General features: G+C 41.9%; 1 protein-coding gene across 3 annotated transcripts; it reads right to left on the minus strand.

Annotated features, from left to right (window-relative positions):
* Positions 1-1014: 1014 nt before the first annotated feature.
* Positions 1015-27565, minus strand: nol12 (nucleolar protein 12). 3 transcript variants are annotated; one of them, XM_060849330.1, is made up of 6 exons: positions 27506-27565; positions 25283-25388; positions 13517-13565; positions 12694-12833; positions 8832-8935; positions 1015-3618 (listed from the first exon to the last, which is right to left on the minus strand). In XM_060849330.1, exons 1-6 carry the CDS (start codon positions 27538-27540, stop codon positions 3462-3464), a joined length of 591 nt encoding a protein of 196 aa, XP_060705313.1. In that variant the 5' UTR covers positions 27541-27565; the 3' UTR covers positions 1015-3461. The 3 variants fall into 3 exon arrangements, with proteins under 3 accessions (XP_060705313.1, XP_060705311.1, XP_060705312.1); XM_060849328.1 differs by having other exon boundaries at positions 8832-8968; XM_060849329.1 differs by lacking the exon at positions 27506-27565 and adding an exon at positions 27428-27499 and having other exon boundaries at positions 8832-8968.
* Between the last annotated feature and the right edge of the window lie 201 nt (positions 27566-27766).

A 27766-nucleotide genomic window follows, 5' to 3' on the forward strand; every position in this document is an offset into this window, starting at 1 on the left:
CCCTGAGTGAAGGCTATCCATCTTGATTTGATCAAAGACTGAAATAACATAAGGCTGGTATCTCTGGCTGAGAGGATAAAAATGCAAAAAGGAAAGGCAAGGTAATTCAAAGAGGATTTTGTGAGCATTCAGGAAGGTTCAGAGAGTGTGTGTGTGTTATGAAAAAAAGTGAAGAGCCCAGGATTGCAGCCTGGTTCAATTTATGAGCTGGGAGTGTGTCCCTGTGCACAATGTCTTTGTTACTGCACAGTTGTTGGTGCAGCACTGAAATGATGCACCCTCTCAATGCACCTTGAAATGCTATGAAGGTTCTGAGAGGCTGTTATGTCAGATGCCAAAGTCAAAGTCATGGACATGGAGTGAATGTAGTCAGTGCCCAGAGCATATCCTGAGATGTTGATATTTGGCTTTCAGCATAGAGCATGCTCAAGTCAAGCAGTGACCTGAATCTGCCAGATGGTCACTGCAGTTTCCTTGCTGAGTTTTCTATGTTGTGCTTTTTTGGTGACTTTGGCGAGATGGAAGGCTGAATATTAATGAGTGACTTGGGCTGTTAACAAGGCATTAATACCAAACTAACAACTTGCAGTTGCCTAGCATGATCACAGATGGAATGAATTGATCTCAATGTTAAAATGGGTCTTGTCGCACATCATCCAATTCTGCCAGATATTTTTGCCATAATCTGCTACTCAGACTCCAATAACATTTTGAACACAGTCAAGAATTAGGACTTGACCAGTTTTCCCATTCATGGAAATTCACTGGTGTCCCACTGCACAGGTTTCTTGCTGTTTTCCTCCTTGAAATAGTCTGGGGTGCGGGTTGCAGTGAGAAAACGAGAAGATGCGAAACAATGGGGCAAAGAGGTACAGAAATCTATTGAATAAATGCAATCTGCCACATTTAACCAGGTTAACTGAGAAGAAATTTCTTCAAAAGATTTTGAATCTTTGGAAATTCTCCAGCAAATGCTCATTCATTTAGAGATCATTTAATATAGGATGCCAAGAGAACTGAGGGATGATGATAATGCAAGAAAATACAGGCAAGGCAGATTAGCCATATTCGTACTGAATGATGAAGCGGTTCAAAGAGCTATTGGCTGACTTCTACTCATATTTATGAATGAATACATTATATATGTTTTAATAAACCCTTAAATGGCAAGTATCAACACTGCAATTCTCTTGATGGCCTATAGAGCACTATATCAGATTGAAGCTCAGCAAAACGTAAACCAAAACATGTTAAATGACTGCAGAATTCTTCCCTAGCTTTTTGCCCTTGATCCCCATATTAAACTGCACCCACATCCACAATATTTTACTTAGTAACATCAACTGAAAGAATATTTCAGACAAAATGTCAGTGAGGTGAAACAACACCTTTCACACCAATCCAATCCAGTGTGCCTTCCTTATTAAAAGCAACAATGCTGGAAATACCCAGTAGGTTTGGCAGCATCCCTCTCCCCTTTATTCACTTCAAATTTAACTCTTGATGATGTGCATTAACATGTCACTTTTCTTTTTGTTCAACTACTCAGAGTTACAACAACACAATACCTAAACGCAACTTGGAAAATAAGTTAGTCATTACTATGATCAATATTTTCTTTTGTTAAATCAAATGGTTCAGGTTCAAACGTCTCCTTCAACTGGCCACAGACCCAAAGCCCTATTCGGTTTTCTAAGGGTGTAATGTTCAATGTTACAAAATTGTCTTTCGTAACCTAAGAACATCTAAAACACACTACAATCTACTAAGTATTTTTAAAATGTTATCACTGCTGTAATGGAGAAAATATGACAGCCAATATGTACACAGAAACATCCCACAACAGCAATGCGTTTATGACCAGGTCTGTTTTTTTAAAATGTTAGTAATAAGATTAATGCCAACCAAACCACCAAGGCAAACTCCCTTCCTTTTTCTTCAAATTGTGGCATTTTTTTTAAAATTGGCCTTGTTGAACTCTAATGTCAGCATTAGAGTACATATGGATCTATGTTCTCATCACAAGTGGGACAGGAGACCAATTTTTTAAAAAGAGTCATAACTGCCCAGCACCAAAACTTACAAGGAAAACTGCCATTCAGAAATGGAACTAACCTTATGAGCTAACTAAACTGGATTTGTAAAATATCAAATAACAGTTTTGGGTGGGAAATAGTGGGGAAGTTATTCATTAAAAGTTATGTGACCTCACTCACCCAAAAGAATATTCAAAAAAACTTAAGCCTGGCACAAATTAACATTTTTTCACACATAATTCAATAACACTTTACCCACAACAAAAAGCAATAGCACATTATATGTAATTTTTCTTTTTACGATATGAAATCAATAGCAATCATAGTAAATCTCTAGGTTCATCAGGATATCAAACGGAAGTATTTATGTATAAAGATTTTTCTGCAAAACTCCACTTTCTATAAGACATTTTCACAAATCTTGTTTGTAATCTGCAGTAATGCATCCAAATAGAATACACATATTTCTGCTGTGTGGCTTCAAAGTTTTCTAAACTGACACGGAAAAAATCATCAGAATCAGACGCAAGACACACACTGAGAGATATAATGGTCACACAGAAGAACCTCATTGCTTTTCTGCTAAGACAATAAAGATGTTGACAAATAACAGGGAACATTTACATGACAACTTAAAGTACTGGACCGCACAGGTTTTATCAAAGTGAGCAGCTGGCATTTCAAGAGACAGGTTAAGGATGCAAATAATCAAGTCTGAATCAAAATTAAGAGAACAGTTACCAAGTCACTGTCACACAACGATGGATTTCTACTTTCAGATTCAACAGGTGCCTTTAAAAGTGGCTGGATCGATGTACGTTGAGAAACAAGTTGAAAGCTCCAGAGGTATCATTATTGCATAATTTGTGCATTTCAGGATCTATAGGCAGCGGTGAGAGAAGTAAGACGCAGTTCACATGAGAAAATCTGTTATTTGGGACAGATGAGGCTAGGCAGGTCAAATGGCCTTTGCCACTGAAGACTTTCTGTTGTGTAACTATTCAATAAGCTTCTATAAATGGTTATTAATCACAGTAAGACTTCACACATATGACAGTATCCAGACCTTGAGGGTGGAAAACAAAGTGTGGTGCAATGCATTGAAGACTTCGGCAGTTTGAAGAACAAATGAGCTCCACAAATATGATCATCAGATTCAACAGTCCCTTTTAAGAAACAAAATGTTCCTAAAATAAAATATCTTAGTATGTACCACTGTCACTTATTAGTTCCACTATATTCCCAAAAAGAAGCTATTGTGACTTAAGCATCTTCCCCTGAAATGGAATGACTTGGCAATGTCTAAGCATAGCCGATGACAATCAACATCCAGCTACAGTGCGTCTCTGTAGATAGAGATCTGGGATTGTTGATTACTCAGTTCCAATAGTGACACTTTATTCACTTTTTTGGTATTTCTTTGAATTACCACTCCCCCCCTGGTTTTCCTGTCCGTTTTCTTCTCTGTGATTTTGTGGTCTTGCCTTTTGGGGGGTTTTTGACCTGATCATGTGAACTTTTCCATTTCTTTCCCTTCTGATTTTTCACACGTGAATGCAGGGCAGATGTCAGTGAAGAGATTCTGGAAAACAAAGAGGAACATAAGCTTCAGTCTCCAAGATGTTGTCAGGAGGCCTCAATCTATTAAGTGGGATCTTGAAATGTGTCCTGCTTATTGTAATGCAAAAAAACCCAACTCTCTACACATTAAATCCTTCGTGTTTAAAAGTTGCTATTCGAGACTTATCTGTGCCACAAAATTGATATGCAGTAAGATGGGAGAGACAGTGATATAGCAATAATGACAGTACACCAGTAATCTGGAGGCCCAAGCTAATACTCTGGGAACAAGCATTCAAATAGCACTATGGCAGCTAGTGGATTTTAAACTCAATAAGTAAATGTGGAATTCTAAATCTTGGTTCAGGTGTCAAAAAAGTGACGGTATAAAAATCCATATACCCTTTTATGAAAGGATATCTGTTGTGCCTAACCAGGCTGGACTACATGTGATCTCAAGGTAAAAACAATGACTGCAGATGCTGGAAACCAGATTCTAGATTCGTGGTGCTAGAAGAGCAGAGCAGTTCAGCAGCATCCAAGGAGCAGCGAAATCGACGTTTCGGGCAAAAGCCCTTCATCAGGAATTACCTCGATGATTTTAACCCTACTGCGAATCCTCTTGCAAGGATGCCTGCCTTGAAGAAGTTTTCCTCCTCTCTCTACAAGAATCTCAGGGAGTCCCTCTCTCACTGCAACTCCCAGGTCATTTCCTCTGCCCTGAAGCTCTTCACTTATCCAGTCCAACCTCTCCTCCCTGACCGATCACCTTCATCCCCTCCCCCACTCACCCATTGTACTCTATGCTACTTTCTCCCCAACCCCATCCTCCTCTAGCTTATCTCTCCATGCTTCAGGATCACTGCCTTTATTCCTGATGAAGGGCTTTTGCCCGAAACGTCGATTTCGCTGCTCCTTGGATGCTGCCTGAACTGCTGTGCTCTTCCAGCACCACTAGTCCAGTACACGTGATCTCATATTCAACACAATGTGGTTGACTCTTAACTGCCCTCTCCAATAGCCTAGCAAGCCACATAGTTCAAAAACATTTAGAGATGGGCGACAACCATGGTAGCAACACATTAAAGAATGAATGAAGAAAGTTGAAGAGGTAGTCTCCAAGAATTTCAGCCCATACAGGGACTAAATCCAGGTATCTGCATCATTAAGTGCCACAATACACCATAAACAGACCCAACAAAAATCAATTTGCTTCAAATATGCCAATTGAATTTCAACTGTTCTGTGCCATTCACACGGCTTAATTCAAATTACAAAGAGAAAGCAACTTTCTAAAAGTACAATAAAGCGCACAAGAATTACAGACTGCACAGAAATTTTATGGGAAAAAGTACAATAAAAACAGGAAATGATAAAAGAAATTCAAATCAGTAGTGTCCTCAAAGAGATCTTGTCAGAACTCTGTTGAGTATTTACAATGATTTTAAGCTTTTTATTTTAAATGCTCAGCATTCGCAGCAATTTGCTATTGAAGTAGGCGCAGTGTCTATTTGCTCAAATGATTAACCCATTAATAACCCATAAGGTTACGGTGAAACTAAATAGAGGCATTCAAATTCATATAAAGTTTAGATAAAGTAATAAGGATAAAGTGTTTACATTGGCAAGAGAGTTGGTAATGTTAAGTTACATATTTAAGGTGACTGGCAAAAGAATAAACATGACCATAGACAGGGATTCAGAGTGCCTGAGTGTGGGGTGGCAGTTTCAGTCATGGTTTTAAAAAGAGAATTGGAAATGCACTTCAAGATTAAAAATAAAATTGCAGGCTTATGAGCAAAGGCAGGAGCAATGGAAATATCTGAATTATTCATGCAGAGAGTCAGCATTGTTTTACAGGACAAATGGCCTCCTTTGTGCTTAATCATTCTATGAATCCTTGAAAATTTACCAACTTCCAATAATCAGAGTCAGAGAGTCAATAATACAGTCAGAGAGCTGTACAGCATGGAAACAGACCCCTCAGTCCAACTCATCTATGCTGACTAGATATCTGAAATTAATCTTGTCTCATTTGCCAGCATTTGGTCCACATCCCTCTCAATACTTCCTGTTCATATACCCAGCCTGATACCTTTTAAATGTTAGAGCTATACCAGCCTCCACACTTCCTCTGATATGGTAATGAAATAACCTACCACCCTCTGTATGAAAATGTTGCCTTTTTAAATCTTTCCCCTCTCATCTTAAACCTATTCCCTCTGGTTTTGAAGTCTCCTAGAGTCAGATAGAGTCATAGAGATGTACAACATGGAAACAGACCCTTTGGTCTAACCCGTCCTTGCCAACCAGATATCCCAACCTAATCTAGTCCCACCTGCCAGCACCCGGCCCAAATCCCTCCAAACCCTTCCTATTCATATAGCCATTCAAATGCCTCTTAAATGTTGCAGTTGTACCAGCCTCCACCACATCCTCTGGCAGCTCATTCCATACACGTACCACCCTCTGCGTGAAAAAGTTGCCTCTTAGGTCTCTTTTATATCTTTCCCCTCTCACCCTAAACCTATGCCCTCTAGTTCTGGACTCCCCGAACCCAGGGAAAAGACTTTGCCTATTTACCCTATCCATGCCCCTCATAATTTTGTAAACCTCTATAAGGTCACCCCTCAGCCTCCGACGCTCCAGGGAAAACAGCCCCAACCTGGTCAGCCTCTCCCTGTAGCTCAGATCCTCCAACCCTGGCAACATCCTTGTAAATCTTTTCTGAACCCTTTCAAGTTTCACAACATTGTTCCAATAGGAAGGAGACCAGAATTGCACGCAACATTCCAACAATGGCCTAACCAATGTCCTGTGCAGCCGCAACATGACCTCCCAACTCCTGTACTCAATACACTGACCAATAAAGGAAAGCCTTCTTCACTATTCTATCTACCTGCGACTCCACTTTCAAGGAGCGATGAACCTGCACTCCAAGGTCTCTTTGTTCAGCAACACTCCCTAGGACCTTACCACTAAGTGTATAAGTCCTGCGAAGATTTGCTTTCCCAAAATGCAGCACCTCGCATTTATCTGATTTAAACTCCATCTGCCACTTCTCAGCCCATTGGCCCATCTGGTCCAGATCCTGTTGTAATCGGAGGTTACCCTCTTCGCTGTCCACTACACCTCCAATTTTGGTGTCATCTGCAACCTTACTAACTGTACCTCTTATGCTTGCATCCAAATCATTTATGGAAATGACAAAAAGTAGAGGGCCCAGCACCGATCCTTGTGACACTTCACTGGTCACAAGCCCTCGGTCTGAAAAACAACCTTCCACTACCATCCTCTGTCTCCTACCTTTGAGCCAGTTCTGTATCCAAATGGCTAGTTCTCCCTGTATTCGGTGAGATCTAACCTTGCTCATCAGTCTCCCATGGGGAACCTTGTTGAACGCCTTACTGAAGATCACATCTACTGCTCTGCCCTCATCAATCTTCTTTGTTACTTCTTCAAAAAACTCCTACCCTGGGGAAAAGACCCTGGCTACCACCCTATTCACACCCCTCATGATTTTATAGATTTCTATAATTAGATTAGATTAGATTACTTAGTGTGGAAACAGGCCCTTTGGCCCAACAAGCCCACACCGACCCACCAAAGCGCAACCCTCCCATACCCCTACATTTACCCCTTTTTACCTAACACTACGGGCAATTTAGCATGGCCAATTCACCTGACCTGCACATCTTTGGACTGTCGGAGGAAACCGGAGCACCTGGAGGAAACCCACGCAGACATGGGGAGAATGTGCAAACTCCACACAGTCAGTTGCCTGAGCCGGGAATTGAACCCAGGTCTCTGGTGCTGTGAGGTAGCAGTGCTAAACACTGTGCCACCGTGCCGCCCACAAATGTCACTCCTCAGCCTCTCCAGGGAAAACAGCCCCAGCCTATTCAGCCTCTCCCTGTAACTCAAACTCTCCAACCCTGGCAACATCCTTGTAAATCTTTGCTGAACTCTTTCAAGTATCACATCTTTCCTGTCACTGTGAATGCATTATTCCAAAAGTGGCACTCCAAGGATCCCCTCAACCTCCGTAGCCTTTAATCATCTTAGCAAACAAGAACTTATCTATCTCAATTTTAGACATATGCAATGACCTGGCCTCCACAAGCCTTCTGTTTCAATGAATTCCACGGATTCAGCACCTTCTGGCCAAAGAAGTTTCTCCTTACCTCCGTTCTAAAGGACCTTTCTTTTACTCTAAGTTTGTGCCTTTGGGTCCTCGTCTCTCCTGCCAATGGAAACATCTTCCCAACGTCCACTCTGTCCAGACCGTACCATTACAGGTATAAGTCATGCCATAATTTGCCTTTCCAAATGCAATACCTCACATTTATCTAAGTTAAACTCCATCTGCCATTCCTCGGCCCATGTGATCAAGGTCCTGCTGTACTGAGAGATAACCTTCTTCGTTGTACACTACCACCAATTTAGATGTCATCTGCAAACATTCTAACCATACCCTTCCTATGTTCACATCCAAATCATTTCTATATTTAAAAAGAAATTCCTCCAAATATTTTTCAGTGATCATCTTAAATTGATCACTCTTCGCCACACGCTCCCCAACTAGAGAAAACTGTCTTTCTCTATTCATGCTTGCATTGCCCTCAGTAGTAGTTAGATTTATTGAATCTCCTAATCCTTCAGTATTATGGAGAAACTAGTCTCTCATCTTGCTTCACAAGGCTCTTTCTTGATTTGTTTGCTGTAACCTCCGAGAAAACAACTATGCTCACACTTCCACCAACATTCACGATGGACAAATGAAATATTTCATGGTTTTGCCCCTTGATTCCATATATTTTGACTTCCTTTTCATTGCAAAGAGCCTCTCCCTTTCTAACTTTTCTTTATTTATGCAGGCACTAGCTTTTATATAATCTAAAAATTTTTGTTTTACATTTCTTTTTAGCCCTTCTAATTTCCTTTCACCCCAACCAATTAAACTTTCAATGATTCTCAATGTTTTAAACCTCATTTTTAAAGACTCAATTTTTTAAACCAATTTTATCTGGGTCAATGGGGAGGAATACATTGATTTTGTGCTCTTGATTTTTTTGAAGCTTTTATGGTACAGTTGTTTGCTACCTTTTCTGATCCCTTCTAACCTTGTTGAACTTTGCCTTTCTTCCCCCTTTACCATCCTTATCTTTGACTCAGTCTGATCTTTTCTCTCCTCTAAACCCAATGAAGGATCAGGTCCTCAAATATTTCACCTACTTTGCAGACATAATGGGTTCAGCTCCTTTCCTTGGTAAGGGATCGTCTCTTTTCACGTTCAGATCATCTCTCTTCACTGTCTGCTCTTCCTCAGCATCTTCAGGCTTCAAAGGTAATCGACAAAAAAAAACACATTCCTATTTGGTAACATGAGAATAAAATCACATTTGAAATGCTAACCCCAACACTCAATCATAGGTAGCAGTGAGAGATGAATCATAATCTCCAGCATTCAGTACAATGTCTTCAATTTTGTGCTTGAAGAGCAAAAATGGAGCAAAGCTGCTTTTGAGATTGGTTTCATTTCAGATACAAAATGCAGCTACGAAAAGTCTAGCAACTAAAACCTTGCTCAAGCAGGCACTGATAGCATTATTAAAAAAAGCTGGGCCTTCAGATCTGGAATCTCATCCTTAAAATTCCCACATTTCAGCAATATTCTGCTCCTTTAAGAAACTTCTCAAAAGCAAACTCTTTGTCTAAACTTTTCATCACCTGCCCAATTAACTCCTCATGTTGTTTGTGGTCAGATTTTTGGCATCAAACATTGTTTCAGCAATGTTCCTGTGATGTGCCATGGAATATTTCATGATGTTAATGGTGCTGTATCAAAGCAAATTGTTGCTGCAAAAACAGTGGTTAAATCAAAGTTCCTATTGTAAATTCCATCATGCATTCAGAAAATTTTGCATTGACATCTAGAAGGCCAAAGGAGCTTGTATTTTATGTAGAACTTTAAAAAAAATTACTCACTGCATTCCAAGGTGCCTTGCGGCCACTTTTAAAATGCTGATATAGTTGTAATGTAAGGAAATGTTGCAAACAATTTAGGTATAATAGGATGCTTCAAGGAAGAATGAGGCAAATGGACACTTGATTTATATGATATTGGTTGACAGATAAGCACTGGTGACTAGGACAGGGGGGATCTCAAGTACTCTCTTAAAACAATACCGTGGGATTTTAAAAAATACATCTGAGGGGGAAATCAATGTGCTGATTTTAATATTCAAAATGATGACACCCACTGTGTAAGTGAGAAGCTTAAGATTTAAAAGTCAGTGTTAACTCTTCTTCTACAATAAATCTCCACTAAACAAACTGTCCTTGGTTCTCTGGTTGTAATATATCAGAGCATTGTATATATAAAGCACTCCCCCAGTTCCCCCGACCAAACTACTAAAACAACAGCATTATGGAACCAAAAGAGAAAATGCTGGAAAAATCTCAGCAGGTCTGGCAGCATCTGTAAGGAGAGAAAAGAGCTGACGTTTCAAGTCTAACTGACCCTTTGTCAAAGCTAAAAAAAGGGGAGATATAGGGAGGTATTTATACTAGGCTGAGGGAAGGTGAGCATGGCTCCAGAAGTAAAGGTAACAATAAAGTGGTGATAATGACAGTGCATAGTGAGATAGGGAGATTAGGAGCTGTGAATGACCAAGGCCAGTGCTATGTGACAAAATATGTGGGGAATGGGGGGTGGGGTGGGGGCAGGAGAGGCAGTGAAGCAGAGACAAAGTGGAAAACGGGAGAAGGGTAGCAAAGGGGGAAGAGGAGAGAAAAAAGGTGATGAGAGAGTGGGGAGCAAGAGAAAGAGAGACAATCAAGAAATAAGAGGTAGAGAACAGTAAAAAATATATATATATAAAAAAATAAATGAAATAAAATTATCTGAAGTCGTTGAATACAATGTTCAGACCGGCAGGCTGTAACATGCCGAGTCGGAAGATGGGATGCTGTTCTTCCAGTTTGTGTTGAGCTTCACTGGAACATTGCAGCAGGCCAAGGACAGACATGTAGCATGGGAGCAGGATTGTGTGTTGAAGTTGCAAGCCACGGGAAGGACAGATTTTTTGGGAGCAACAAATGCAATAGACCAAATTGAAAGAGGTACAAGTTAAACGCTGCTTAATCTGAAATGAGTGTCTGGGGCCTTGGATGGTGAGCATGGAAGAGGTAAAGGGGCAGGTGTTACACCTTCTGCGATTGCAGGGGAAGGTGCCGTGTGTGATGGGAAAGGTGTTAGGTGTGATGGGAAGGTACCGTGTGTGATGGGTGAGGTTTAGGTGTGATGGAGGAGTGGACTAGGTTGCCCAGGTGGGAACGATCTCTGTGGAATGCAGACAGGGAAGGGAAGGGAAGATGTGTTTAGTGGTGGCGTCATGTTGGAGTTCGCGAAAATGGCGGAGGATTATTCTTTGCATGTGAAGGCTGGTGGAGTGAAAGGTGAGAACAAGAGGGATCCTATCCTTATTCTGGGAGGTGAGGGTCATGGTGCAGGAGATGGACCACACTCTGTCAAGAGACCTGTAGACAACTGTAGATGGGCAGCCACGGTTGGAGAAGGAGGAGCACATATTAAGAGCACCACAGTGGAAAGTGGCCTCATCGGAACAATAGGCTATACATGCCTATACATGCATTCAATGGACAACCTGGGTGGAAGAACTAGGGAAAAAAAACAACTGCAGACAGAAATAATACCATCAAGTCAGTACATATAGTAACAGGTTATAACATTTTGATGCTTAGGCTGAATATTCTTCAACAGAACTGATTATATAAATTTTGTCTACTAAATGAAAGATTTCCATCATTCTAAAAGCTTAAAAAACAGCTTTTAAAAAAGTTAATAATTTCTTGTTGGCAATATACTCCACAGCTTAATGACATTTTTGCTGTATTTATCAAATGTAAGTACATCAGTCACTGAAAGTTGAACCACAGGTTAGCAAGGCCATTATGAAAACAACAAACCAAATACTTTACTTAAAGAGGAGCAGTATTTTAAAAAAAGGAAGAAATGCTGGCTAGACTATAATTAGAGTGTTGCCTGCAGTTTTGTGTGTCATATTACAAAAATGATATGAGAAAGGAGAGGACGATATAAGAAATACATGGGTACCCAGATCTGAAAAGGACTGACAGACTAGATCTCTTCTCACTTGGGGAAAAAAATGCTGAGCTGTGACTCAGAGATCTTTAAAATTATGAAAAGATTTGAATGGATACAAAGCAAATGTTTTCTCTTGCGGAGAAGAACACAACTAGAAGTGATCAATATATGAGAGACAATAGGAAATCCAATTGGAGATTCAGAAGAAATTTAATTCAATTAATGGTGAGAACATGAAACTCATTACCACAGAGACTGGCCGAAGTGAAGTGGAATCAATGTATTCAAGGAGAAACTAGACAATTATTTGAAGAAATGAACAGAGGGTAGTATAATGGCTCAGTGGTTAACACTGCTCCTCACAGCACCAGGTACCCAAGTTCGACTCCACCCTTGGGCACATTCTCCCCATACCTGTGTGGGTTTCCTCCCACAGTTCAAAGATGTGCAGGTTAGGTTGATTGGCAATACTAAATTACCTATAGTGTCCAGGGATGTATAGCTTAGGTGTATTAGCAATGGGGAATGAAGGCTTACAGGAATAGGATAGAGCTGAAAGTGTGTTGCTGGAAAAGCAGAGCAGGTCAGGCAGCATCCAAGGAACAGGAAATTCGACGTTTCGGGCATAAGCCCTTCATCAGGATTCCTGTTCCTTGGATGCTGCCTGACCTGCTGCGCTTTTCCAGCAACACATTTTCAGCTCTGATCTCCAGCATCTGCAGACCTCACTTTCTCCAGGAATAGGATAGAGGGTGGTTTGGGTGGAATGCTGTTTGGAGGGTCAGTGTGGACTCGATGGGCTGAATTGCCTGCTTAAATGCTATAGGCATTTTATATTCTAGAGGGTTACATGGGATGGGAGAAGGCTCAAGCAAAGCATAAACAAGTATGTGAACATGGGCCAAAATGGCTTATTGGTGTGGCACATAGCCTATGCAGTAGTCCTAATCTTCAACTTCAGCTCACCTGGTTTGTACCAAGGTACAAATTGGCAGCAGTCAAATCTAAACTGCTAACTGTTGTTACAGTGACAGTGTGGTTTGGATGGTCGTACTGAATGGACTCCATTTTGGATGATGTCATTTGATCCAACTCATCAGCTTCCTCTGTAAGTAAACAAGAAACAATGCAATAATCTTGTAGTATACTAGCCTAGTAAGATGACTTTGCCTCCCACATTGCAGCCAGATTCAAGGTATATAGACAGGTTGTACAGATGTGCTAAATTGGCTTTAAATGGAAATTTGCTAGGCCATTGCAGAGTCAACTACATTGCTGGAGTCACATGTAGGCCAGACCCAGTGAGGATTTCTTTCCCTAAAGAACATCAGCAAACCAAATGGGTTTCTACAGCTGTCGTGGCCTACCTTTATAATTTCAGATCTGCATTAAACTCAAATTTCATTTAGTGGCATGGTAAGATTTGAACTCTAGCTTATTAGTCTAGTAACATGACCACTATTCCACCAGTTCATACGTGAAGTAAACTGGAAAGCAAACAGAACTTGTACGAAACTCTCATCAAGAGTAGGGAGAAAAGTGGAGAAACTTTGAGTTTAGGAGACAATGTCTCACTGGTCCAGACTACTTCAGGCCTCAGTGTTGAGCCATCATGATCCCACCATAGCAAATCGATGCTGGAATCAAATACTTGTGGTTATAGATTGCACGTACGGAGACATTATTTAAAAAACAATATCTGATGAACAGTTGTCCCTTGACTACACAACTCAACAAAAATTGGGACACTGAGCTTGAAATCAGCTCAGTCACAGAAGATCAAAGTTACCTAAAGCTTCTTGCCTCTCCTTGAACATCTTCATGTATTCCTTATGTCTCTGCAAGTCAGTAAAGAGTATAGGTTAGGAAATCAGTATTACTGAATTGTACATCTTCAATTTTCAGCAATTCACCAATAGAAGCCACATCTTCAAATTCCTTCCTTACCCATGCTACTATTCTTGTTGAATAAATCTGCACATGAGGGAGATGAAACTCAGAATCATAAATATAACATTGTCATTCACAAACCTAACAGGAATTCTACAGGAAACTTTTGTAGTCAGAGATGGGCTCAAACATGGAACTCACCACCACAACCATATTGAGGGATTGAGGCAATAAGCATAGATGTACTGAAGAGGTAGCAAGCTAAATACAAAGAAGCAGCAATAGAAAAATGGGATTTAGACAGTGGGTGGGTGGAGGTTCAATGGAACCTTAGCATCAGAGTGGATCTCTTGAGACAAACAGCCTGTTTTTGTTCGGTAAATGCTTCTTAAGACTAAGTAACTTTTTCAATCTTGCTCTTCTCCTTCAAGAAACTCTTTAAAACTTATCTCTTTGACCAGAATGTGGGTCCTATTGAGAACTTTCATTATTTTTATTTTTATCATTTTTTTGTCTGGAGTTGTGAACTGTGAGCTGAGAACAGAAGGTGACCTTTCAGCTGTGAGCAGCAGCTTGTTTTTAAAAATAAAGTACAAACAAACAGGCTTAGAAGTTAATTGAAGGCTGAGTCTTGTTCAGAGATTTCCAGTTCCGGAGATGCATTACATTCAAATGGATGGCAGATGACTGAATATTAACTGAGGCCTCAGGGGTTATGGTGCTAACCAATCTAATAAAGAAAATGTTGCAAAGAAAAACTGAAAGAGAAACCAAAGTTTGCACTGGTTTTGAACTGTGGTTTTGTCAGAAGGATTCTGGCTACCAACCTCAAGCCCCTTCAGCCCCTTGAGCCATTCAATTGGATCATGACTAATTCAACATTCCTCATATCCACTTGCATGTCCTTTCCCCAAAACTCTTGATTCTCAACGGATCACAAATCTGTCTATCTCAGCCTGAAATAATCACAAGAAAAGTGGAGAAACTTTGAGTTTAGGAGACAATGTCTCTTTTATCCCAACTCTCTGCTTTCTGCCAGACAAATCTGTCTATCTCAGCCTGAAATAATCACAAGAAAAGTGGAGAAACTTTGAGTTTAGCCCAATTAATTAACCTGTGTTGGGACCACAACTTCTCACTTTATACAATAACAACTTCACATTTTCCCACATTATACTACATTTGCCAATTTTTAGCCCAATTAATTAACCTATCAGTATCTCTCCATAGACTCTCTCTCTCTCTCTCGCAATTTACCTTTTCACCTATTATTGTCTCTTCTGCAAACTTGACAGACACTAAGATAAGGGCCCATGGTGTCAGAGCAAGTACTAACATGGATAGAGGCTTGGCTGTCTGGCAGAAAGCAGAGAGTTGGGATAAAAGAGTCCTTCTCAGGATGGCAACTAGTGACAACTGGTGTTCTGCAAGTCTGTGTTGGGACCACAACTTCTCACTTTATACAATAACGATCCAGATGAAGGAACTGAGGCCATTCTGGCTAAGTTTACAGATGAATACAAAGATAGTTAGTGTGACAGGTAGCATTGAGGAGGAAAGGAGGCTGCAGAAGGATTTGGACAAGTTAGGAGAGTGGCCAAAGAAGTGTTAGATGGAATACAACATGGGAAAGTGTGAGGTCATGCACTTTTGTAGTAAGAATAGAGGCACGGAATGTTTTCTAAATGGGGAGAAAATTCAGAAGTCTGAAGTGCGAAGAGACTTGGGAGTTCAAGTCCAGGATTCCCCCAAGGTAAACTTGCAGGTTGAGTCAGTAGTTAGAAAGGCAAATGCTATCATGGCATTTATTTTTAGAGGACTTGAGTATAAAGCAGGGATGTACTTCAGAAGCTCTGTAAGGCTCTGGTCAGACCACACTTGGGAGTATTGTGCGCAGTTTTGGTTCTCATTTCTCAGGAAGGGTGTACTGGCCTTGGAGCGAGTTCAGACAAATGATCGTAGGAATTAAAAGCTTAACATATGAAGAAAGTTTGAGGATTCTGGGTTTATACACGATAGAGTTCGGAAGGATGAAGGGGGATCTAATTGAGACTACAGAATGGGCTGGATAGTGTAGATGCTGGGAAGATGTTTCCATTTGTAGGAGAGACTAGGACCAGAGGGCGTAGCTTTAGAGTAAAAGGAAGTCTTTTCAGAACAGATATAAGGAGAAACTTTGGCAGCCAGAGAGCAGTGAATCTATGGAATTCACTGACACAGAAGGCTGTGGAGGCCAGGTCATTGAGTATATTTAAGACTAAAATTGATAGGTTTTTGAGTATCAAGGGTTACAGGAAGAAAGCAGGAGAATGGGATTGAGAAACTTATCAGCCAAACTTATCTGAGTGGCAGGGAAAATTTGATGGGCTGAAAGGCTTAATTTATGATCCTATGTCTTATAGTCTCGGCTACAATACACTTCTCCTTTACTCCAAGATATTAACATATATTGTAAACAGTTCCGGACCCTGTGGAACACTACTGGTCATTGATTTCCAACCTTATAAGGAATCCCTTATCCCCATTCTGTACATTAGCCAACCTTTTGAGAGATACTTGTCGAATCCAAATAAAACCTTAAGATATAGGAGCGGAAGCAAGGCCATTTAATCATGGCGGATGGGCGTTTCAATTCCACTTACCCGCACTCTCCCCGTAGCCCTTAATTCCTTGCGAGATCAAGAATTTATCAATCTCTGTCTTGAAGACATTTAATGTCCCAGCCTCCATTGCGCTCTGTGGCACTGTCTGACTGAAGAAATGTCTCATTTCCGTTCTAAATTGACCCCCTCTACTTTTAAGGCTGTGCCCATAGGTCCTAGTCTCCCCACCTAATGGAAACAACTTCCCAACGTCCACCCTTTCTAAGCCATACATTATCTTGTAAGTTTCTATTAGATCTCCCCAACCTTCTAAACTCTAATGAATACAATCCCAGGTTCCTCAGCCAATCATCATGTTAGGCCTACCATTCCAGGGATCATCCATACAAATCTCTGCTGGACACACTCCAGTGCCAGTATATCCTTCCTGAGGTGTGGGGCCCAAAATTGGACACAGTATTCTAAATGGGACCTAACTATAAAGTCTCAGAAGCACGTTGCTTCTTTATGTTCCAACCCTGTTGAGATAAATGACATTAGGCCCCCCCATATCCTTTCAAATCGGTCAGAGATCATATCTACTGGTTTCACTCAATCCACTCTGGGTGAGACTTGAAAACTCTAATAATGAGTCAGGCATGATCTTCCTTTTATGAACCAATATTGATACTGCTGGATTAGATTGTAATTTACCAAATGTTTTGCTATTATGTCCTTAATAATTGATTCCAATACTTTTTCAACAAATTATGTCAGGCTGATTGGTCCACAGTTACCCACTTTTTGCTTCCCTCCCTTTTTGAATAGGGGGTCACATTATCAGTTTGCCAATCCTCTGATATTTTCCAGAATTCAAAGATCTTTGAAAAATTAGTGTAGCCACCTCTTTTAAAATTCTAGTGTACAAGCCACAAGGCCCAAGGGACTTTGCTGCCTTTAGCTTTATAATATTACATCTGTAGTAATGGCGATGTCACTTAATTCTTCCCCCATATTCTTTAGTATCAGTGGGATGTTTGAAGTAGTTTCCACCGTAAAGACTGATGCAAAATATCTGAACTCCCCTGTCATTTCATTGTTCCCCATAACCATCTCCCCAGATTCATTTTCTAAGTGGCCTGTGTTCACTTTGACCTCACTCTTTTATATACTTAAAGAAGCTCTTGCCAGGTTTTATATTCCTCACCAGTTTGTCCTCATAATTTATTTTCTATTATTTTTGCCAGATTCTGAATTTATCAGTCTTTGGGGCTATGACTTACTTTTGCCTCCCAAATCTTTCCTTTCAACTTAATACTCTCTTTAATTTCCTTGATTAGCTGGAGTTGATTTATCCTTCTCTTGGAATCTTTCCTCTTTACTAGGATGGATTTTTGCTGAGAGTCATGAATTACCTTTTAAATACCTGCCACTGTTTACTTACTATCAATCCTACTAATCTACCCATTTTAGCTAACTCTATTCTCATTTAATTGTAGTTCCTTTTATTTAATTTAAACACAATTCTTTCCAACGCAAGTTTCTCAGACTTGGAACTGAATATTAAATTCTATCATTTTATGATCACTGTTTCCTAGGGGATCTTTAAGTCTGAGGTCATTTATTAAGACTGTGTTAGTACCCATCACCAGATCTAAGACAGCTTGCTCCTTTGGCTCTAAGAAACTATCCCTAATTCACGCTATGAATTTGTTGTTACCCTTTGCAATTTGGTTAACCCAATTATCACAAAGATTAGGCATCCATAGTTACTGTTAACCATTTTACATATTTCTATTTATTGGCTTATAGTCTTTCCTAGAGTTTGAGGCTAATATTTGAGGATCTGACCAATGTCTTTCCTTTATTGGTTTTCTACCTTCATATTTGCACCGTGTCTGTGTACGTTTCCACCGAGTGCTCTGATTTCCTCCCACAGTAGGAAGATGTGCAGATTAGGTGGATTAGCCATGCTAAATTGCCTCGGTGTGTTCAGGGATGGGAAGGCGAGGCGGATTAGCCATGGTAAATGCAGGGTTATGGGGATAGGCTGGGGGACTGAATCTGGATGGGATGCTATTTGGAGGGTTGGTGTGGACTCAATGGGCTGAAAGGCCTCTTTACACAATGTAGAGATTTTATGATCCAAATGGACTCTACATCATCCAAGCTGAGAACCTCTCTCACAACTTTCTCATTTCATCTCTTATTAATAGTGCTACCCCACCACTTCTTCTATGCCTCTTATCTTTCTGAAAGGTCAAACATCCCTGATTTTAAGTTCCCAGTATTGATCTCCTTGTAACCATGTTCCTGTAACAGCTATGGGATCACACTAATTTACTTTGAATCGTGCCAGCAGCTCTTCTACATTATTCCAAGTGGTTCGAACATTAAGATACTAAGTCTTTAAGGTCAAATTTCCCTATACTTTTATGCTTCCTTGGTCCAATTTGACATTCATACATTCCGTCCCTTCCTTCTATTTTCTGGTAACAATGAGTCCCATCACTAACCTGCAATCCTACCTTCTTTTTGATTTTTAAAAAATCTGCCATGCAACTGAACCCAAACCCCCCACTATTGTGTTTCTGCTCTATCTACAGCCCTGATAATGCAATTCACCAGGATTCTAATCCCAGCATGATTCAGTTGGGAAGGAGGGATCTGTTCCTTCCTCAGTACTGGTGTCAAATGACTCATGCAATTGAACCCATTTCTCCCACATCAATCTTTGAACCATGCATCAACTCTTTAATTTTGTTGACCCCGTGCCCTTTTGCTCATGGCTCAGGTAGTAATCTGAAGATTATCACCTTTTTTGTTCTGCTTTTTCATTTAGCACTAACTGCTCATATTCCCTTAGCAGAACCACTTTTCTGGTTCTACCTGCATTGTTGGTATCTATGTGGACCACAACAACAGGATCTTTCCCCTCCGATTCAAGTTGCTCTGCAACCCAGATAGAATACCTTGAACCCAGGGACAAGGCAGGTAATACAGCCTTCAGAACACTCAATGCTGATCACAGAGAACAGTTTCTATTCCCCTGACTAATATCCCCAAAAATAACCCCTCCTGAATGACTCCCTGCACCATGGCACTACCATCAGTTTGCTCATCCTCCTTACAGTTCTCAACTCTCATCCACACAGGGACCAAGAATCGAAAATCTGTTAGACAAGCTCAAGGGCTGAACGTCCTGCAGCAATAGCTCCTGGAGCCCTCTTCTTGCCTCGCTATTGCTGTAAGTTCAGCCCTTGAGCTTGTCAAACAGCCTTCAAAGGTATACAGAGTATAGGACATTGCTTAAAAAGGAAATTAGGAGGGATCACAAAATACCTTTCACAGATGGGAACAAGGAAATCCTCCCAGCTTCTCACAAGTACATTAAGAATAAAAGGATTACTAGGTACAGTGTGAAACCTATTAGAGACCAAACAGGCAACCTATACGTAGAGCCAGTGGATGTGTGACAGGTCATAAATGAATACTTTTCATCTGTATCACAGAGTAGAATGACATTGTAGCTAGGAAAAACAGTTGGGAGGTGAGGTTCTAAAACATGTTAAAGATTAGTAAGAAGAGATATTAGATGTTTTAGTAGGCTTACAGATGCATAATTCCCCAGGCTCTGATGAGGTATATCCCAACTTGCCATGGGAAGAAGGGAGGAGATTACTGGATCCCTGGCTGATTTTTAATACTTCACCGGCCATAAGAAAAGTGCCAGATGACTCCAAGATAGCTAACATGGTTCCTTTTTCAAGAAGGACAGAAGAGAAAAGCAGGATAATTACAGACTGGTTTGCCCGTAAACCATTCAACAGGGAAATTATTGGAAAGAATTCTAAAGGACAGAATTAATCAATACTTGGTACAGTAGGGATAGTCAACACAAATTTTTTAGAGGGAGATCCCGTCAGACTATGTTAAATGAGTTTTTTTGAAAGGTGACTATATATTGATGAGGACAGTGAAGTTAATCTGATTTACATAGATATCATAAGGTCCCACATAAAAGGTTGGTCCAATAGGTAAGAGCCGATGGGATCCAAGACAAGTTGGTAAATTGAATCCAAAATTGGCTTACAATAGGAGGGAAAGGGCCATGGTGGAAGATTATTTTTATAACTGGAAGCCTCTGACCAGCAGTGTTCCACAGAGAACTGTGCTGGGACTCCTGCTGTTTGTTATGTACATTAATTAGTTCGATGTGGGCCAGCAAGAGGTCATTGTCCACATTGGAACCAACGACATAGGAAGGGAAAAGGTTGAGATTCTGAAGGGAGATTATAGAGAGTTAGGCAGAAATTTAAAAAGGAGGTCCTCGAGAGTAGTAATATCTGGATTACTCCCAGTGCTACGAGCTAGTGAGGGCAGGAATAGGAGGATAGAGCAGATGAATGCATGGCTGAGGAGCTGGTGTATGGGAGAAGGATTCACATTTTGGATCATTGGAATCTCTTTTGGGGTAGAAGTGACCTGTACAAGAAGGACGGATTGCACCTAAATTGGAAGGGGACTAATATACTGGGAGGGAAATTTGCTAGAGTTGCTCAGGAGGATTTAAACTAGTAAGGTGTGGGGGGGGGGGGGGGGGGGAGGAGGAGGAGGAGGAGGAGTTTACCCAGGGAGATAGTGAGGAAAAAGATCAATCTGAGACTGGTACAGTTGAGAACAGAAGCGAGTCAAACAGTCAGGGACAAGGTAGGACTAATAAATTCAACTGCATTTATTTCAATGCAAGGGGCCTAACAGGGAAGGCAGATGAACTCAGGGCATGGTTAGGAACATGGGACTGGAATATCATAGCAATTACAGAAACATGGCTCAGGGAAGGACAGAACTGGCAGCTTAATGTTCCAGGATACAAATACTATAGTAAGGATAGAAAGGGAGACAAGAGATGAGTGGGTGTGGCATTTTTGATAAGGGATAGCATTACAGCTGTGCTGAGGGAGGATATTCCCGGAAATACATTCAGGGAAGTTATTTGGGTGGAACTGAGAAATAAAAAAGGGATGATCACCCTATTGAGATTGTATTATAGATCCCTTAATAGTCAGAGGGAAATTGAGAAACAAACTTGCAAGGAGATCTCAGCTATCAGTAAGAATAATAGGGTGGTTATGGTAGGGGATTTTAACTTTCCAGACATCGACTGGGACTGCCATAGTGTTAAAGGTTTAGATGGAGAGGAATTTGTTAAGTGCGTACAAGACAATTTCCTGATTCAGTAAATGGATGTACCTACTAGAGAAGGTGCAAAACTTGAACTACTCTTGGGAAATAAGGCAGGGCAGGTGACCGAGGTGTCAGTGGGGAGCACTTTGGGGCCAGTGACCATAATTCTATTAGTTTTAAAAGGATAGACCAGATCTAAAGTTCAAGTCATAATTGGAGGAAGGCTAATTTTGACAATTAATTTTAGGCAAGAACCTTCAAAAGCTGATTGGGGGCAGATGTTTGCAAGTAATGGGACGGTTAGAAAACGGGAAGTCTTCAAAAATGGCACAACGAAGAGTCCAGAGACAATATATTCCTGTTAGGGTGAAAGGAAAGTTTGGTAGGTGTAGGGAATGCTGGATGACGAAAGATGTTGAGGGTTTGATTAAGAAAAAGAAAAAAGTAAATATGATGTATAGACAGGATAGGTTGAGTGAATCCTTAGAAGAGTATAAAGGCAGCAGGAGTATACTTAAGAGGGAAATCAGGAGGGCAGAAAGGGACGTGAGAAAGCTTTGTCAAAAAGGGTTAAGGAGAATCCAAAGGGTTTTTACAAATACGTGAAGGACAAAAGGTAACTAGGGAGAGAATAAGGCCCCTCAAGACAGCCTTTGTGTGGAGCCGCAGGAGATGGGGGAGATACTAAACAGTGAGTTTGCATCAGTGTTTACTGCAGAAAAGGACATGGAAGATATAGAATATAGGAAAACAGTTGGTGACATCTTGAAAAATGTCCATATTACAGAGGAAGAAGTGCTGGATGTCCTGAAACGCATAAAGTTGAATAAATCACCAGGACTTGATCAGGTGTACCCTGGAACTCTGTGGGAAGCTAGGAAAGTGATTGCTGGGCCCCTTGCTGAGATATTTATATCATCAATAGTCACAGGTGAGGTGCCAAAGACTGGAAGTTGGCTAACATGGTGCCACGATTTAAGAAAGGTGGAAGGACAAGCCAGGGAACTATAGACCAGTGAGCCTGACCTCGATGATGGGCAAGTTGTTGAAGGGAATCCTGAGGGACAGGATGTATATGTGTTTGGAAAGGCAAGGACTGATTAGGGATAGTCAACATGGCTTTGTGCATGGGAAATCATGTCTCACAAACTTGATTGAGTTTTTTGAAGAAGTAACAAAGAGGATTGATGAGGGCAGGCCGGTAGATGTGATCTATCTGGACTTCAGTAAGGCATTCGACAAGGTTCCCCATGGGAGACTGATTACCACGGTTAGATCACATGGAACACAGGGAGAACTAGCCATTTGGATACAGAACTGGCTCAAAGATAAAAGACAGAAGATGGTGGTGGAGGGTTGCTTTTTACACTGGAGGCCTGTGACCAATGGAGTGTCACAAGGATTGGTACTCAGTTCACTACTTTCTGTCATTTATTTAAATGATTTGGATATGAGCATAAGAGGTATAGTTAGTAAGTTTGTAGATGACACCAAAATTGGAGGTGGAGTGGACAGCGAAGAAGATTACTTCAGATTACAATGGGATCTTGATCAGAAGAGCCAATGGGCTGAGAAGTGGCAGACGGAGTTTAATTTAGATAAATGCGAGGTGCTGCATTTTGGGGAAGTAAATCAGAGCAGGATTTATACACTTAATGGGAAAGCCCTGGGGTGGGGTTTGCTGAATAAAGAGACCTTGGAGTGTAGGTTCATTGTTCCTTGAAGTTAGAATTGCAGGTGGACAGGATAGTGAAGGCTGCGTTTGGTATGCTTTCCTTTACTGGGCAGAGTATTGAGTGCAGGAGTTGGGAGATCATGTTGCAGCTGTACAGGACATTGGTTAGGCCACTTTTGGAATATTGCGTGTAATTCTGGTCTCCTTCCCATTGGAAAGATGTTGTGAAACTTGAAAGGGCTCAGAAAAGATTTACAGGGATGTTGCCAGGGTTGGAGGATTTGAACTAAAGGGAGAGGCTGCTTTCCCTGGAGCATTAGAGGGTGAGTGGTCCTTACCCTAAACCTGTTTACCTACTTACCCAAAATGCAGCACCTCGCATTTATCTAAATTAAACTCCGTCTGCCACTTCTCAGCCCATTGGCTCTTCTGATCAAGATCCCATTGTAATCTGAAGTAATCTTCTTCGCTGTCCACTCCACCTTATAGAGGTTTATAAAATCATGAGGGGCATGGATAGGATAAATAGGCAAAGCCTTTTCCCTGGGGTGGGAGAGTCCAGAACTCAAGGAAACAGGTTTAGGGTGAGGGGGAAAGATATAAAAGAGACCTAAGAGGCAACTTTTTCATGCAGAGGGTGGTACATGTATGGAATGAGCTGTCAGAGGAATTGGTGCAGGCTAGTACAATTGCAACATTTAAAAGGCATCTGGATGGGTATATGAATAGGAAGGGTTTACAGGGATATAGGCCTGGTGCTGGCAGGTGGGATTATTGGATTGGGATATCTGTTCGGCATGAATGAGTTGGACCGAAGTGTCTGTTTCCGTGCTGTACATCTCTATGACTCTAAGAAGGCATTCAGAATACTTGCCTATATTAGCCATGGCACTGAATGTAGGAAGTCTTGTTACAACTTTATAAAACATTACACCACAGATTAAATACTGCTTGCAGTTCTAGTTGCCACACTATAGGAAGGACATGATTGCACCAGAGAAAGTGTAGATGAGATTAACGAGGATGTTGCCTTGGATGAAACATCTCAGGTTACAAGAGGTTGGATAGGCTAGGTTTGTATTCCTTTGCAAGGAGGAAATATAATCAAGTCATACAAAATTATAGAGCCATAGACAGAGTAGAATGTGAGAATTTCTTCTTCACGGGAGGTTTGTCTAAGACCAGAGGATATAAGTTTAAGTGAGGAGTAAGTGATTTAGAGGGTGATCTAAGGAAAACTTTTTTCACCAAGATGATATATGGAATGTGCTGCCCGAGCAGGTGGTGGAGGCAAACACTCTTGCAAATGTAAAAAGCATCTGGACAAGTAATTAACTTGCACTGTTGGCTGTGGACCAAGTGCAGGTAAATGGGATTAGTTTATTTTGGTGTTTGCTCATTGGAATAGACATGAAGGAGAAAGTGAGCAGATGCTGGAGATCAGAGTCGAAAAGTGTGGCCTGGAAAAGCACAGCAGGTCAGGCAGCATCCAAGGAGCATGTTTCGGGCATAAGCCCTTCATCACGAATGTGCAGATGGATTGGGAGGGCCTATTTCTATCTGTAGGAGTCTGACTCCAACAATCTGGCCTATAGACCACTATCTTCTGATTATACTACCTCCTTTTAGGATGTCAGTTTTTGCTTCTGTGAAGCACCCTGGGACATTTTAGTATTTAAAGTGTTATTTAAATACAAGCTGTTGTTGTTTGGTATGTTAATGCGCTAGACTAGTAATCCAGGGACCCAAGTAATGTTCTGGGGACCTGGGTTCAAATCGCACCACACCAGACAACAGAATTTCAAATCAATAAAATTTGGAATTATGATTCTAATGATGAATGTAAAACCATTGTGGATTGTCATAAAAATCCATTTGGTTTATTAATGCCCTTTAGGGAAGGAAATCTGCTGTCATTTTCTTTTCTGTCTTTGTAGTGTGGTTGATTCTTAATTACCATATAGCAAGCCACTCAGTTGCATCAACTGTGTAAAAAAAAGAATTCCCTCCCTAAATGCATTGTGGATCAACCCACAGCAGGTGGACAGCAATGGTTCAAGAAGGCAGCTCAACACCACCTTCTCAAGGGCAACTAGGCATAGGTAATAAATGCTGGCCAGCCAATGATGCCCACATCAACAAATGAATAAAAAAATTACGTAAGTTACTGTTTTCGAGTAATCTTGTTTGTCAAACTGAATGTGTCAATCATGATCCCCACCTCCTCTTTCAATCGTTTCTGTTCTTCCTTCAGTTTCACTTTAATTTCTTCCAAAGCTTTTTTCCTCCTCTCCACCTTACGCTTGTGAAAGCCAGTCAGAAACTCCCTTAAAAAAAAGAATAATTTATAAAACTACAGAATGATGACAGCCTACAGGAAGTCATGTGAACTAGGAGTAGGAGATTATGGTGGTTGTTAGGGGTCACTGATTTCATCCCAGGACATCACTGCTGGAGTTCTTCAGGGTAGATGTTTTCTAATCAGCCTGTTCAGGGGTGTTGTTACATACCTCTGGGCAGATGGAACTTCAATCTGAGCCCCCTGGTTCAGAGGTAGGGGCACTACTACTGTGCTACAGCCACTCCTAAAGCTTCCTCAGGGTAGATATTTTGAAATAAACCCATTAAGAGATGTTATAATATACCTCTCGGACAAGTGGGACTTGAACTTGGGCCTACTGCCCAGAAAAACGTGCATTACCACGATGATTTAACACCTCCTCGAGTTCCTCAGGATATCATGTCCTCAGCACAACCATCTTCTGCTGCTTCATCAATGGCTGACCTTCTCTCATCATAAGGTCAGAAAACACCATACGTATGCCCCCCACCCCACCCAAGTCACTACCATCCCGACTTGGAAAATTATCACAGCTACTTAAGTGTCCCTGGGTCAAAAAATACCGGTACTTCCTTCGTAACACATCATGATTATCGCTACAGAATAAGGATAATAGTGGTTCATGAAGGCAGCTCATCACCAACTTCTCCAAGCCATCCAGGCAATTAGAGGGGTAATAAATTTCAGGCCAGCAATACCCACATCTCATATACGAACTGAATAAAATTCAGCATGTCAATGCTGCTTTGCCATGAAGTAAGATCATGGCAAATCTCATGTTTAGCTGAAAATGTGTTGCTGGAAAAGCGCAACAGGTCAGGCAGCATGCAAGGAGAAGCAGAGTCGATGTTTCGGGCATGAGCCCTTCTTCAGGCTCATGCACGAAACGTCGATTCTCCTGCTCCTTGGATGCTGCCTGACCTGCTGCGCTTTTCCAGCAACACATTTTCAGCTCTGATCTCCAGCACCTGCAGTCCTCACTTTCTCCTAGAAAATCTGATGTTGACTCAACTCTACATTTTTGTTTACCCCTTAATTCACATCACCTTCCTTGTTGGTCATTCAGCCCAACATTCCTTTTCATTGAACCCTGTCAACACGTCCTTCCATTTTTCTCTCTCTACCTTTTCAAGACAACATTACACTTTGTGATAGACAGCTCATTCCACATTCTCACCGATCTCCCTAGTACTCACGGATCACAAGCCAAGAAACTTGCCCTATGGTTTTGGGGGGGAACAAGAAGAATGAGTAGAGCATGTTTGAGCCGCGCTTCACTCACATTTCTGAAGTCCCCAACCTCAACTCCAGCCGTCACACCCACACATCCTCTCCCTCAATCCAAACCCCCTTGACAACCTCACCCACCCCAACCACTCCGCCAACCCCTACCCCAAACTCTCACTTCAACTTAGTCATTCAACATCCCCTCCCAAGTCTTGATTTCTCCCACACCCCTTCATGAACCCCCATACTCACAAAGAAACCCTGGACCTCAAAACAACCCACAACTCCAACAACCCCCTCCTTCGTCTCTTTAAAGCCATAACCATCCCTCATCCATATACTTCCATCACAGACGGCACCCCCTCCCTCATTCACATCCACACGCTACCCACTCGACACCAGCCCCACCCTCCCCCACCCACTCGACACCAGCCCCACCCACTCGACACCAGCCCCACCCTCCCCCACCCACTCGACATCACCCCCACCCTCCCCCACCCACTCGACATGACACCCCCCTCGACACCAGCCCCACCCTCCCCCACCCACTCGACATGACACCCCCCTCGACACCAGCCCCACCCTCCCCCACCCACTCGACATGACACCCCCCTACCCCTCGACACCAGCCCCACCCTCCCACTCCACAACAGCCCCACCCTCCCCCACTCCACACCAGCCCCACCCGCCCCCTCCCACTCCACACCAGCCCCACCCTCCCCCGACATCACTCCCTCCCTCCCCCACCCACAGAACCCCCTCCTCTTTCTCGCTCAACTCCTCATCTCGCTCCCTCACCTGCGGTCCTCCTCCCGGAACACCATCACCCCCCGCCCCCGCCCCCGGCCCCGGTCCCGGTCCCGGCCTCGGGCTGACCCCGCGCCTCCGGCCGCGCGCTCTTTTTTCTTCATTGTTCTCTCTCTCTCTCTCTTTCCCCCGCGCGCGCGGCCAAAGAGCACCCGCTGCAGCAGTCCCCGGGCTCCGTATCCCCCTCACAAAGGTTCCGCTTCCCCAGCGGCGCTGGGCCCAGTCACTACCCAACCCGGGGGACCCCATTATCCGAGGATCGCTCACTCTGTGAGGAGGGCATTCCTTACACAGGGAACAGTCAACAAATCTGGTCATTCTCTCCAGGAG

This window comes from Hemiscyllium ocellatum, chromosome 33 (genome assembly GCF_020745735.1).
Source record: "Hemiscyllium ocellatum isolate sHemOce1 chromosome 33, sHemOce1.pat.X.cur, whole genome shotgun sequence".
Taxonomy (NCBI): Eukaryota; Metazoa; Chordata; class Chondrichthyes; order Orectolobiformes; family Hemiscylliidae; genus Hemiscyllium; species Hemiscyllium ocellatum.

What these genes read in the sequence shown, in the direction of transcription:
- nol12 (XM_060849328.1), bottom strand. Translation starts at nt 27,540, where the DNA reads ATGAAGAAAAAAGAGCGCGCGGCCGGAGGCGCGGG. An exon ending in CGCGCGGCCGGAGGCGCGGG is followed by an intron (nt 25,389 to 27,505) that starts GTCAGCCCGAGG and finishes CTTTTTTTTAAG; the next exon opens with GGAGTTTCTGACTGGCTTTC. An exon ending in TGTACCTTGGTACAAACCAG is followed by an intron (nt 8,969 to 12,693) that starts GTGAGCTGAAGT and finishes GTTACCAAATAG; the next exon opens with GAATGTGTTTTTTTTTGTCG.